The 15,109-nt window shown below is 40.1% G+C and overlaps 1 protein-coding gene and 1 long non-coding RNA gene across 2 annotated transcripts; one reads left to right on the plus strand and one right to left on the minus strand.

Annotated features, from left to right (window-relative positions):
* Positions 1-3,657: 3,657 nt before the first annotated feature.
* Positions 3,658-6,151, minus strand: LOC131537927 (uncharacterized). The gene is made up of 4 exons (XR_009270431.1): positions 6,039-6,151; positions 5,806-5,887; positions 5,560-5,652; positions 3,658-4,513 (listed from the first exon to the last, which is right to left on the minus strand). It is a non-coding gene; the product is annotated as an uncharacterized LOC131537927 (long non-coding RNA).
* Positions 6,152-12,608: 6,457 nt separating this feature from the next.
* Positions 12,609-14,942, plus strand: b9d1 (B9 protein domain 1). Its single transcript, XM_058770890.1, has 7 exons — positions 12,609-12,826; positions 12,937-13,005; positions 13,398-13,506; positions 13,951-14,047; positions 14,135-14,197; positions 14,483-14,550; positions 14,703-14,942. Exons 1-7 carry the CDS (start codon positions 12,764-12,766, stop codon positions 14,837-14,839), a joined length of 606 nt encoding a protein of 201 aa, XP_058626873.1. The 5' UTR covers positions 12,609-12,763; the 3' UTR covers positions 14,840-14,942.
* Positions 14,943-15,109: the final 167 nt, after the last annotated feature.

Here is a 15,109-nt window from a genome sequence, read left to right on the forward strand (position 1 = left end):
GTGACGTTCCCTTTCAGCTGGTCACTCCGAGTCACGTCGGATGACCGACGAATTGGGATCCCTACCAAAGTGCCACAGGAACTGCCCCTTCCAGTGCCCTGTTTAGGCCTCCTGATCCTTCCTATAACGCAGACGATAGGACCAGGCTCTACACAGAGAAGGTCAACTACTGTTGTCCCTTGAGCAACCCAGACAGTAGGACTTGGATAACACTGGGAAGCGTGCCCTTCCATTTGGAAGAGGCACACACTGCGGAGTCACCTCCTCCCAGAGGGAGTTAAGTGGCATTTAGACATGTGAAGTAACCCCGTAGGGCCCTATTGCACATGGAAGTCTCTGAGATGGCTTAGGCTGCATCATTAGAGATGGCAGAACGTGGTCTGCCAGGGGAAACATGGCTCTAATAAGCATACCGTGGATTACACATATGGGATCCCGGCAGGGTCACTCATATGGGCACCAACCTCACACCAGATTTCAAGAATTCATTGGCTGAAAGGCCTGGCGCCGGATGCTCTGCCACGTCCGGACGCCGGAGTGTTGGAGGACTCGACAGGGTTTGCCTGGTTAAGGAACTCTCTGGAGAATTAGGCATAAGAACGCTGCAAGCCGACTCTGAGCCGGGCCTCTCAGTGCCACTACCCGTTTGAGGTGAGAACACAGGAGGAAACCGGTTCGACGCGTAGGCTATAAAACCTAGCAAACGTGTTAGGAGTCGCCCAACCCGCAGCTCTACAGATGTCTGCTAGCGAGGCACCACGAGCCAGCACCCAGGACGATGCGACACCCCTAGTGGAGTGAGCACGCAACCTGAGTGGGCAGGGCACACCTTGTGCTTCATAGGCCAAGGTGATGGCATCCACTATCCAGTGGGCCATCCTCTGCTTGGAGACTGCCTTCCCCTTCTGCTGTCCACCGTAACAGAGAAAGAGCTGTTCTGAGGTCCTGAAGCTCTGAGTTCTATCCACGTACTGTCGCAGTGCGCGTACAGGACAGAGCAAAGCTAGAGCTGGGTCTGCCTCCTCCAGGGGCAGCGCTTGCAGGTTCACTACCTGGTCCCTGAAGGGAGTGGTAGGAACCTTGGGCACATAGCCGGGCCAGGGCCTCAGTGTTGCACTGGAGTCAGCCGGCCCAAACTCAAGGCACGATTCGTCGACTGAAAATGCCTGCAGGTCCCCCACCCTCTTGATCGAGGCCAACGCAGTCAGGAGTAGGGTTTTCATAGAGAGAAACTTCAACTCGACTGACTGCAAAGGCTCGAAGGGGGCAGTTTGTAGGGTTCTTAGCACCAATGCCAAATCCCAAGAGGGTAGGGAGGGAGGCCTAGGAGGGTTTAACCTCCTGGCCCCCCTAAGAAACCTGACAACCAGATCGTGCTTACCCACTGACCTCCCCTCTACGGGGTCGTGGTGAGCGGAAATAGCAGCAACATAAACCTTAAGGGTGGAGGGGGACAGCCTACGCTCCAACCCTTGTTGCAAAAAGGAAAGCACGGCTCTGATCGAACATCTCCGGGGGTCCTCACGGTGAGAGGAACACCATTCGACGAACAGGTTCCGCTTCAGCGCATAGGCCTGTCTTGTGGACGGTGCTCGTGCTGAAGCGAAAGTGAGAGCTACCTCCTGGGGCAGATCACCTAGAACCTCCGCGTCCCGTCCAGGGACCACACATGGAGTTTCCACAAGTCTGGACGCGGGTGCCAGAGGGTGCCCCGTCTCTGAGAAAATAGATCCTTCCTCAGAGGAATCGGCCAGGGCGGGGCTGTCGTGAGGAGCATGAGTTCCGGGAACCAGGTCCTGTTGGGCCAATATGGAGTCACTAACAAGACCTGCTCCTCGTCCTCCCTGATCTTGCACAATATCTGTGCTAGCAGGCTCACTGGGGGGAACACATATTTGTGCAGGCCCTGGGGCCAGCTGTGTGCCAGTGCATCCGTGCCGAGCGTTGCCTCGGACAGGGAGTAGAACCACTGTGCAGTGGGTGGTTTCTGGAGACGCAAACAGGTCTACCTGAGCAACTCCGAACCGACTCCAAATCAGCTGGACCGCCTGGGGATGGAGTCTCCACTCCCCAGGGAGTGCCGCTCGAGACAGCTCTTCGGCCACCTGATTGAACACTCCCGGGATGTGGATGGCACGAAGGGACCTCAGATGCTTCTGACTCCAGAGGAGGAGGTGGCGGGCGAGTTGCGACATGCGACGGGAGCGTAAACCGCCTTTCCGGTTGATATACGCAACGGTCGCAGTCTTGTCTGTACGGACCAGAACGTCCTTGCCCCGAAAGCGCCCTCTGAGGCAGCTCAAGGCAAGGCGTACTGCCAGCAACTCGAGGCAATTGATATGCCAACGCAGTTGGGGACCCGTCCACACCCCTGACACTGCGTGCCCGTTGTACGTGGCTCTCCAGCCGGTGGGCGAGGCATCAATGAATACCACAGCATGCCTGGATACCTGCTCCAGGGGCACTCCTGCCCGAAGGAATGAGGGATCTGTCCACGGGCTGAAGGTTTTGCGGCAGGCTGGTGTAATCTGAACCCGGTGAGTACCGCGTCTCCAGGCCCACCTCGGGACTCGGCCATGGAGCCAGTGCTGAAGCGATCTCATATGGAGCAGACCGATCGCCGCAACTATCGCCGCAGCTGCAGCCATATGAAAGAGTTTCAGTGGGACTGCCATCCTGCCTGATAAAGTCTTGAGGCAGTTCAGCACCGACTGAGCACGTTCCTGAGTGAGGCGTGCTGTCTGGTTGACCGAATCCAACTCCATGCCGAGAAAAGAGATCCTCTGCGTTGGCACGAGTTTGCTCTTTTTCCAGTTTACCCGAAGACCCAACTGGCTGAGGTGCCTGAGCACCATGTCCCTGTGTGCGCACAACTGCTCTCGAGACTGTGCAAGTATGAGCCAGTCGTCAAGGTAGTTGAGGATGCGTACACCCCGTTCTCTCAGGGGAACTCTCTGCGACTTTGGTGAACACGTGAGGCGAAAGGGACAGCCCGAAGGGCAGGACCTTGTAATGATATGCCCGACCTTCGAACGCGAATCGCAGGAATGGCCTGTGTCGCGGGAGAATCGAGACATGAAAGTACGTGTCCTCCAGGTCGATCGCTGCAAACCAATCTAGGGGATGGACGCACCCAAAAATGCGTTTCTGCGTCAACATCTTGAACGGCATCTTGTGAAGTGCACGGTTGAAAACTCGCAGATCCGTCGTGTGACGCCTTGAAGCTGGGACTCGAGTGCTACCGCCCTTACCTGCTTCCACGAATGGGCAGGAGGGGTGCTCTTGGGCAACCCATTGCTGCCTGCTGGCGAGAGAGGAGGAGGAAAGTGATCCTGTGATGCACGGTTCACCACACTCCTCCTCTTGAGACCCAGAGATTGAGGAATCCGCTCTTTTTTTGGCTGCTGGGCCAGCGGCGGAACACAGGCAAGATCAAAAAGACTACAATGCTGTTCCATCACATTTATTACTTAACACTGAAATATTACATTCTCACATTTCTGTGCACATTTTTTGTTTTTACAGAATGAGCATTAAATATTGTATCACAACATGCCATCAATATAGCAGGATGCATATTGAGTAATTTCACATTTCCAAAAACAGTATAAACATTTACTGTACTTTCATACCATTAACATTATCACATAGATTAGACAATTTAACTTTTTCTAAAAAAAAAAAAAAAAGGACTACATGTTTTATTTTAAATGTACAACTTATGTGTCAAGGGCCTAAAAGTCCATTTCCTGGTATAATTATACTCTATTCGGTTCAACTTGAATGCATGGAAATGCATAAGACACTGAATTTAAAAGCTCACCACACAGACATCATATAGCTTTGACAATCAAGGTCTCTTGGTCACATCACTGAATACAAATTACACTAAATATCCAAGGCATTTACATGAGGTTGTATCTTCAATAGCAACAAATTCCTACTGCAGCCAAATAAAAAAATTAGTTCAAAGTCAAATGCACAAAAAAAAAAAAAATTCTGATTTGAGCTTCATTTTTTCATGACCATTTTGAAAGATATTCAGTAAAGGCACATTCACATCAAGGAAATTAATTTAATCAGAATCCGAAATAAAGAGGTCAGAAATCAGAATCCGAAATAAAGAGGTCAAGCAATTAAACTGCAGCAAATCAAATCACCATTATTTATATAGCACTTTTTACAATACAGATTGTGTCAAAGCAGCTTTAAAGTATTAAACAGGAAAACAGTGTGTTGAAGGAACCAAAACCCCATCGTTCTCCTCTGGCCAGATGAAACCAGAAGTTTAATTCTAGGCTGCAACAAAGTCAGATTGTGCAGAGGACTCATCTGGTTCCTGTGGTCTTGTCCCGATGGCCGTCTAAGTGACATGGTCTTAACTGGGGATCAGTATCTGGGGCTCATCTAGGTGTCCTGGTCTCTGCTGAAGTTCAGGGCTGTAAAGGTCATCTCTAGGTGCTGATCCACCATCTGGTTTGGATTCGGACTGAATCTGGGTGGCTCCGGTGACCTTGGAACAACAATGAAAGAGACTAATATTAGTGTAGATGCCATTTTTCTTACAATATAACAAGTACATCATGGGAAATGTTCCCGGTTTCGGTTGGCCAAATTAATGCAGCCTAACAATCCTTAAACAGATCTGAATAACAGAAATTTGTTAGTGTGTTAACTTATGTGTAATCACTTTTGTGGATGCTAATATAGTAGAGGATGTAATGATTTTATCAATATTGTGTTGTCACCATAGCAAAACTCGATATTATCTGGTCACATGACAATATGAAACGATAGGTCTTCTGGGCAAAAAGTGTAGATTTTTAAAATATATTTAAACTTCTTATTCTAACATAAAAGTTCTTTAAAGTTGTGTTTTGGGCTATTATGTTTTGGCACAGTCTCTGTCAAACTAAAACCAAAAGCACAATATGGCTTAATTTTTTTCTGACTTTTTTCTTTTCTTAGTAAAGAACATGGGTTGGAGCTCGTAATTTTGACCTCTCAAAGTGCATTAGATTGAAGAATTTAACTTTTAAAATGTAAAAAAAAAAAAATCCAAGTCTTCATTTGTTCTTTTTTTATTATTGCAATAAATATCTTATCATGTGTTCCTGCCTCTTGTGTCCATATTTGGTCATGTTCCTGTCCTTGTTAAGTGTGATTATTAGTTAAGTCTTGTCCAGCTGTGTTTTAGTCATTATCAGTAATTGTCTTGTGTATTTAGTTCCTGCCTGTTTAGTTAGTTTTCGTCTGGTCTACTCGTTATTCCCCGGTGTTCCTGTCTGTGTCTGCCTTGCCTTGCCTTGCCTTGTCTTGCCCTGTCCTGATGTCACCATTAAAGACTATTATTTTGAAGTTTAACCTCGTCTCCGTGTTCCTCGTTCCTCCCTGCTGTGCGCACCGTGACACATATCTAGATATTATTGTATCGTGAGATTTTGATATCGTTATTCGTTACATCCCTATAATATAGTTATCATTAGTTATTGGTCTTGGAGTGAAAGAGTGGGGCTTCAGGACAGGTTAGAGAAGCTATGTGTTAATGTATACACTTACCCCTAACATAGATCTGGGATATGATCCTGGAGTTTCTTCAGACAGCATTATTCTCCTTGCTCTGAATTTGTGTTTGAGGAACTGGTACCATAACTGCAAACATAGAGGGTAGAAACAGATCAGATTAAAAGGAAAAACCTCCAATTCTAAAAATGTATATAAACAGAAATGACAAACGTCTGATCATTAGAACTTCTGAGTTATCTTACACTTTTCACATAAGGTAAAGTCTGTAAAGCAACTTACATAGCCATTTCCTTCTAGATTCTTAAGGAAAGTAATATTTCCCAAGAAGAAAACCTGCACATATTCTGCATTGGTAGGGTACCTGAAATATAAAATTACAACAGTTAGCCATAAAAAAAAACAAAACAAAAAAAAACATGTTAGCCATGTTTTTATTACTTAAAAAGTACCATAGATACTTTGAACGAATATTAGCGAAGAATGGGAAACAAATTACAAATAAGTTCACATACCGGACTTAAATGTGTTTTATTCTTGGAGGATTTCTGACGTGTTTTTATCGGAGTCTGATCTGAGGATTTCTGGAAAAGAGGGAATGACAAAATCAGCATGTAGTCATTATAATTACCAATGTACCTATTAAGACATATTACTTAAAGTTATACTTAACATTTCTTTTGTTGAAGACAAATGGCATTTTGATGGCATTCTGTTGGTACTGGTTCAAGTGTTACCACCTCCATCTCACTAAATAGATTTTTTTTTTTACAGTGTAGCTAATGGCTAATGATGAATAAAGCATTAGCGGTTTTCCACTACTTGCAATGTATTTTTCAATATTTCAGGGCTCCAGGGTCCAGCACCACTCATCTGTTCAATGAATTCCATTCCTGGATTTCCCCTGGAAGGGGAAAAGGGGAGACTTGATATCTTCAAATATCTTTAAAAATCTTAATGTTAAACAGAAAAAAATAAGTCATACAAGAACGACATGAGGGTGGGTAAATGACAGAATTTTCATTTTGGTGAACTTTTCCTTTAAGACATTACCAAGGTCACCAAGTTCTACTGGAAGAACTGAAGAAAAGAAACAGGCATTTCATTTCAAGTGAGAGTTAAGACATCTACATGGGACAGAGATCGATTCCCTTTGTCAACTGCAATACCTTTTCACACAGCCCAGACACTGCAGCTTGGCAGCCTCCAACTCTCTTCATCACACGTCACGAATATACAACTGTGAATGAAATGTTTGAAATAACAGTCACATGAGTCATACAGCAGACTTCAATCAAAACTCTCTGGCATCAAATCTCCCACCCCTTCCTCTAGACTTACCTGCCTCCATGTTCTTTTCTGCCGTGATCTGGACGTGTCAAAGCATTGACCCTGTTACCGGCAGTCTGAAATGGACCCGTTATATAACCATTCCACTTGCAAATTCAGTTTTTCAAAAGGATTCCAAATGCTTTCATTTCAAGGCCAATAAGATTGTCCCCTCAGAAGCAATTGTTGTATTTTGAACGGCATGTTTCTTTAGATTGTGTTCTGTAAAACTGAGATGTGATGCAGCCTCTATGCTTTGAAAACAATTATTGTGTTTTCACAGAAATATTGTCCCCGTTGTTCACTTTGCATCTTTATTCAATGCTATTTTTCATGCTGCTTCTATTACGATGATAGCAACACACCCTTTTTCATGGATCTTCAATAGAATTGTTTAACTCTAGTGAGTAAGCGTGCTTCAACAATAAAAGAAAAACACATTAAAGCTACTGTTGTAAACCCCACCTGAAAATGAGTGAACCGCAGCTGAGTCCAGGTACTATAGGAGATAAACACTGAGTAAGAGATGGATTTGTTTGCAGTGGCTTTTCAGTAACAGCGTGAGGCGTGGAGAAGAGGAGAGGGGAAGATGCTGACGGGGTTTGTTTTCACCAGGGACTATACTGAAAGCACTACTGCTGTGAGAGCACACACAAAGATGCACAAAAACAATACACACTGCCACTATACTACAGCAAACGATCCGCTTCTTTACAAAACCAGTGCTTGCTATTCAGATTAAGGGTGCTGTGATTCATTTTCTCTTGCAGATTCTCTTCAGAGGTCTTATCTAACAATGGCAAAACGCTGCAGGACAGAGCGGTCTGTTTGCGAGTCTCACAAACTCCTTCTCATGCCAGCACTTCACTGTAGAGAATGCTTAATAGCGGCTAGTGCAGTGTACACAGTGTTCAAAACTGGAAAAAAGCTGAGACCTGTCTGAGAGCAGAGAAAAATCTAGCAAAAACAACTGCAGCCTCAAAGCGGACTCACCTTCTATGAATCCAGGCTTCAAAGTAGACAGGCCATGTTCAGTGTAGGCTCTGCAGTTCCTGAAATATGGATTTCATCGCCTATGGGATTCTGCCTACCATTTCTTATATTATACACTTCTTAACAACAGGCCACGGTTGTTTCAGCAACTTTAGGGCTAAATATCTGTTGCAGTATTGTTTATTAAGCAATTTTTTAATTTTAATATTATCAATTTTATCACTATATATATATATATATATATATATACACACACACACATGATATATACACAATCTCATAAAATTAAATATTAGTAAAACTTTGTTTCTTTTATATATAACGCACAACATATAGCTATGTTTGTAACGACAAAATAAAAATATATTGTGTACATAAATATATTGTGTAAAATATTCATAATAAATGCTATATTATATGCACAATAATATTGAATTTACTAACATATTATTATACTATATATATTTTTTATTAATATTATTATTTTGATTCATTGCTTATTATAATTTAGTTTAATTTACTTTCAATTTTTATTTTATTTTTATTATGAACATTGAATTTTTTATGAAAGCTTAAAAAAATTAAGAAAAAAATTTAGTGAAATAAATGCGCATAATCATCACACATTAGTGCAAAGCACCTAAACTATGGTGTCATTAAGTATCTGAAGTTAATCTCAGGTCACTGATCACTAATCATTACTGAGAACATAATGTTACTTTTTTTGACTGGCCACAAATTATTCAAGTAATCTGAGGTCACATGCGGTGCAGTAGGCCGAGCATAAATGTCATCAGGAACGGACAGTAAATTTACAGATCAGGCCTTAATTTAAATGGACATCAGTTAAATGAGGTCATGACCACCTGCACAGGAATGTACCGTTAAATTTATTGTGTGGAGTCAGTGTGTGAACGTCCCTTACCTTCAAATCATTCAACATCTTTCTCCATTTTATTAAATGCCAGACAGGTTAGTTTCATAGTCACTCCACTTTTCTCACTGCAGACAGTTTCTACAAAAAACACAAAATAATGACAAAATTTATCTGAATCTCCTGCAGGTTTAGCAATAATTGGAAATGTCATCTTTAATGACACAAAATTGCGTGTGAGAATCTGCAGATCTTCTCCTTAGTGGGTGAGAGTTAGAAATCTGAAAGCATGTAAATTAAACAAAATTGCACAAATAAAGTAATACTAGGCATAATATTTCCATAAACTGTCTGATTAAATAATTCAGTCCAACTATGGTCCACAAATGATTTCCAAATGGTTTGTAAAATGATAGGTTGATTTAAACAAAAAAAGAATAATTGTAATCGGCAAAAATGACCAACATTAAATGATGATTCATTTGTGAGAGTTCTTTGTTGTCCTGTGTCAATAATGTAACTGACAGTGTGCATATGTCTACCCAAATGTAACAATTTTTTATTGTATAAATGGTCCCCAAGCTGAAAAAAAGTTTCAAAACCACTGATTAAAGCAAACATCCAGTCTCTAATGCTCACCAAGGCTACATTTATTTGCTGAAAATACAGTAAAAACAGTAATATTGTGAAATATTATTACTATTTAAAATTGCTATTGTCCATTGCGATGCAAAGCTTAATTTTCAGCATCATTACTCCAGACTTTCTGCTCAAGAAACATTTCTCCTTAATATGAATGTTGAAAACATTAATAAACTTCACCTTAATATTTTGAACTGTTACTATTTCATAGAAACTGTTCTATAATATTATAAATGTCTTTACTGTCACTTTTGTTCAATGTGTCCATCTTGAATAAAAGCATTAATTGAATAATAATAATAATCTATTGAGTGTCAGTGTAAGTTGACACCCTTCCTATGCTATCGTTTCCTGTCCAACATCAGATCAATCCGGGAAAATCAGTAAACACCAGTTACGGTAATGCCCGAGACAAAACCATTTATGTGCTCCCAAAAGAAAATTCATTCTTTTATTATTCATCAAATGGAAAAATCCTAAAAGCATGGGTGGAAAAGCTTGATCTTTCATGCAAACTTAGGGAGTGGTCGAAATGAAAGAGCCTCGATCCCTGCCACTGTAATTTGACACGTGCGGATCCACGGTGACCCACTCATCTGTCTGACACAGGCCATTATGCTGTCACAGAGCTGCACTCCAGCTAATGGAGAGGCAATATTAATGATTAGCCCTCATAATAAATGGCACTCTGCTTTTGACCATGATTGGAGTTTGGAGGGAAGGACATAAATCGATAACAATTTTATATGACGTACATTCAGGTTGTGTCTCAGCTTAGCTTTCCAGCTAAGTCGGAGAAACAGTGACCTGGTATTTTCAAATGCAGGTTCAAGTTCAGTACATAAAAATCTAAAAGTCATTCTATTAAACAATATTATATATTTATGAGCTTTTAGGCCTTTATAACGCAGAGACATAATGGCATTAAGTGGATGTTTCTTCCACTCCATTATGGTCATAACCTAATGTCTTCTCTTTACATACTGAGTGAATAAACATGAATTTGAATAAAACAACATTCAAATCTACTAACAGTGTAGTTCAAAACTGACTACACAGTGGACAAAGCAGATTTGAGGGTCAACAATGTATAAGAGCGTCTACAATAAAAAAAATTTAAAAAAGGAATGAAAAAAATTAAAAACACACATGGCCATAAATGTGCTTGTGATTTAATATGATTCATATGATTTTAAAAAAAAATTAAAAAATTTAGTGACTCTTCAAATGTCATGTGGTGTATATATCAAATATAAAATAACAAAAAATGTTTTCCTTACACCTTGGCTTGTATGTGTACCAGGGTTATTATAGTTAACTAAAACTAAAACCATAAAAAGAAACATTTTAGGCACATAAATGAATAGAAACAATGTAAAATATTACATAAACAAAAATCATAGTATCGCAGTGATTATTATTTTCAAGAAAGTTTAAAAAGTTTTTAAATGCATTTTTCAAGGCAGAAAGTTAACATAATGTTTTTACCAACATAATAAATTATTTATTTAAAAAATATAATTACATTTCTGGGAATCAAACAACATAACAGCCCAAACAAACCTTGACTTTTTATTGTTGAGATTTATCAACACTGGCGCACAGTCATGAAGGTCTTCAGGGGTCTTTTCTATGTTATCACTGCATACCAAAGTTGAATTTTAATATAGATATTAAAATCATGATCATTATATAAGAGATTCATTTAAGTCACTGTATGTGCGAACAGCATTTTTTTTTTTTACAGAATTAAAAAGCGCCATGTCACTGACCCATAAACGTGTCTGGATAAAGCCAAGCTATTATAAGCTCCCTGTCATCTTCAAGACTAAACAATAAAGAACACTTGTCTTTAAGAAAACACAAGATCATCTTTCAGACCACCAACCAGACCCTCCAAACTACAGCCCAAGGGCACATGACCTTTCCCTGACATTTGCTATGGTGTGGACAGTTGCTGCATGTTTTGGTGACACTAGCAAATGTCAAGCAAACAAAAAATGTCAATCAGATGGACGAAGCTAAATCACAAACTGTAGAGATCTGAGGTACAGAAATAGATTAAATGGATTTCACAACTAAGCATCTGTGCTATGCAATTAATGAAGGACAAGAACAATACGCTCAACCTAAAAGCCACATGGGTTGGGTATGAAGACAAAAAAAAAAAACATGCCCCACGGAAATGACTGAATGAGTCTTTATTTCAGGCCTAAAAAGGGAGACACAGGTCCCGTAGAGGACTTGTAAGTAGTACAGACGTCTATTGCTATAAATAGTGACTGTAAGTCAAAGACCTGGTCCCAGAGAGGGAAAATTGGCAACAGATGAGGACAGCTCAAACTGGGACATCGTTGGGCCAAAAAGTGACAGGCAGGTCTTCATCTAGGTTAAAAAGCTTGAATCTGAGTTTACTGAGGTGTAGGACTAAAACCAAGGCTCACTTAGCTTCCCTCAAGCTGAGAGCGTTGCACGAGGGAAAATGTATTCAGAACAAAATAAGCATAAATAATGTGTAGTTTAAAATGATGACAGCATCTGTCAAATCAGGTTATCTCTTTTATTTTTTCTTGGATATTAAATTTTTTTTAGTTTTTGGATTCATAAAAAAAAGTAACATAATACTTCGAAAGAGGGGGGCAGCAGATAAGCAGACAGTGGCAGACCTGGTAACCAAAAGTACCCCTACACAGGAAATGGGGTGAAAACTCTTGACCTCTTGCCATAATTATACACACATTGTTACGTTCGTCCCTGCTTTACGAACCACAAAGAGTTTCATTTAACATCCAATATGCCCATACATGCCAGATCCCAGCATGTGCTAACATATTTGTAAGGTGTGTGAAATATTACCATAAGAAAATGGGAATGGCTGGGACAAACACCAGGGACCTGCACGCTTTCATACAATAAACAATACATGGAAAGATGTTACAGACATTTCGTATGCCTATCTATTATGTGGAAAATAATAATAAATATTGTGTCGTGTGCTATAGTTTTGATTTGTAGTGAATCTATGGACGTGTTTAGCCTATGCTCTGGGATTATAAACCCGTGGTTATTGTGCCAAGGCCTTTTTGAAGCTTTTGTGTCTTGAGAGACAGCGAAAAACAGAGCCAATTTCCACACAGGAAAAGTCTTCATCCATAAATCCGGAAAACCAAAAAGGTTACAATTTCACGTCCACGACAACCACCTAGCGGAGTAGCATTTTAAAATCGCATTTTTATTTCCGCTATTTTGGACTGTATTGCCTGCCGTACTGAAAGCGTCCATAGCAGCCAGAAGGATGTTGACAACGAGAATCCGTTCATTTTACATCTGAACTGATATTTCAGTGCAGCGAGGGCGGTTTGGTGTGATTTAAATGTTTTCCAGGGTGTTAATGGTGTGGAAATGACTTCTAACAACCCATCTGTTTTTCTTCTCATGGTTAATGGGCAAATCGAAGCAGCCGATGTAAGTTAACATTGTTTTTTAGAGGATCTGTTTAATGCAGTATACTGTGTGCAAAGCCTGTTATTAAAGTGGGTTAACTGGATTACTTACGTGTAGTATTTTGTCTAAAGTTCCCAGAATATGACGATCTTTACTGCAAGTATTGCTTTGTTTATGGACACGACTGGGCGCCCACATCAGTGAGTGAAATCAACCTGCTTCACTTCCTTTTGTCTTACAAATATCAGTATATATACATATATACAGTAGTAAACATTTGAAGTGGATCAAAAAAGTTCATCAATGTTGTCCTCAGAGAAGAACGCATTTTGGTTTTAGGTTTAAGGATAACTTTGATGGTTTTGAAAGGTTTTGATCCACTTCAAATGTTGACTGCTATTATTATATATATATATGTATGTATATATGTGTGTGTGTGTGTGAATAGTAACATAATATTAAAAGTATCTTTAATTATCATTATCATATCATTGCTCTCCCTGGTACAGACGTGGAATATAGGCTATAAGCTTTGTATCCTCATATATTCCACCACAGTAGTAAGTTTGTATATTTTTCCCACAATCTGAAGGGCTTGGAAGAGGGAATTTCTCAAATAACTTCAAAAGGTAGAGGATCTCAGAGTTTGGTGTGGAACTTCCCACTGGACATCACGTTCAAAAGCACGAACCCATTTGGCTGTAAGTGAACCACGTTTTGATCGAGTCAGAATCAGTTGTATGGAGTTTTTGTGGGTTTTAAAGGTAATAAATAGTTTTAATTCACCCTTCCACAATTTAAGGCCTTAAAAGTGTCGTAAATCAGAGCAGAAAATCATCAATTCATGAAGTTAAGGAATTAAATAATGCTTCTACTGCAAAAAAATAAATAAATTTGTTGCTAAAACAACTTATTGTGTGCTTCCTAGACATTTACATTCAAAGAACACTGACATACGGTGTTCCCTTCAATTTATTCCTTGAATTAATTTACTTGGTCTTAAAAAGGTAGTAAAAAGCCTTAAATGTACCTTCATAAAACCTGATCTGATAAAGGAATATTATTCTGAAGATTGTAATGCAGCTTAATGATTGTGCCCACAATATATATTTCTAAGTATCCATCTATCTTTTTATTTTATTTAGGGCCCCAGATTGTGGTCAGTGTGTATGGCCCCGACACTTTCGGAAATGATGTTGTGAGAGGTTATGGAGCTGTACACATCCCGTTTACACCTGGAAAGTGAGTTACTCTTAAGATTGTGTTGGCATAATGCAAGCTTAAAATCAGTGCGAAATGCACAATTACATGTGAATGCTCTCTGTCCAGACACACCAAGACCATTCCCATGTTCGTTCCTGAATCTACATCAAGACTTCAGAAGTTCACAAGGTTGTAACTAATTTCTCATAATTAATCCAGAGTTACCTCATTCATTTGCATTCACATGTAGACATACAGCAGAACATTAAAGTTACCCAATTTATAATGCAGCAGCTTTGGGTTATGATCTGAATTTAATTTGCTGTTGTCCTTCCCTTTTGTTCTCAAGACTTAACTTGAACTATGTTTCAGTGAAATCTGCAACTTGTATGAACATTTCAAATGAGAAGGTACATTGTAACTCGAAAACATTTTTCATCACTCTATATCTAACATGTTATATCTTGTACTCAGCTGGCTGATGGGAAGGCTTCCAGAGTTCACAGATCCCAAAGTTGTTGCCCAAGGAGAGGGAAGAGAGGGTAAGCTTTTGTTTAACCCTTGACTCAAAATGAAATATGATATTTCAGTGGATGCTTATCACCTCAAGCCAAGGCATAGGTCTTTAGAAATTGTTCTTCTGCAATCAAGTGTACTTACAAGCCGTAACTGATGCACTTTTGTCTGTTTGCAGTTACGAGGGTGCGCTCACAAGGTTTTGTTACACTACAGTTCAACATTGTGACTAAAGACATGAAGAAACTGGGTTATGAAACTACATCAGAGCATTCAGCTGCTACAGGACTGACAAGAACATCTCAACAGCTCTAATAGCCACTTTCAGGATATTTTTGTACCTTTTTGTAATCTTGGTCCATTTTCAAGTCACTTTCATTGTCGCTTTGTATGTTTTTAAATAAACTGATCTCGTGCATTTATAGAAGTTAATTTGGTTCATATTTGATTTGCATATTTTGAATTCCACTCTAATCTGCAGATTCCATCTTTGCCCGTTTTAAACCTAAACACCAAATAGGATTAACCTTTGACCAGGGTTATTATAATGTGCTAAAACTACAAAAACTTAAGTTAACTGAAATA

Source organism: Onychostoma macrolepis, chromosome 03 (assembly GCF_012432095.1).
Source record: "Onychostoma macrolepis isolate SWU-2019 chromosome 03, ASM1243209v1, whole genome shotgun sequence".
Lineage (NCBI taxonomy): Eukaryota > Metazoa > Chordata > Actinopteri > Cypriniformes > Cyprinidae > Onychostoma > Onychostoma macrolepis.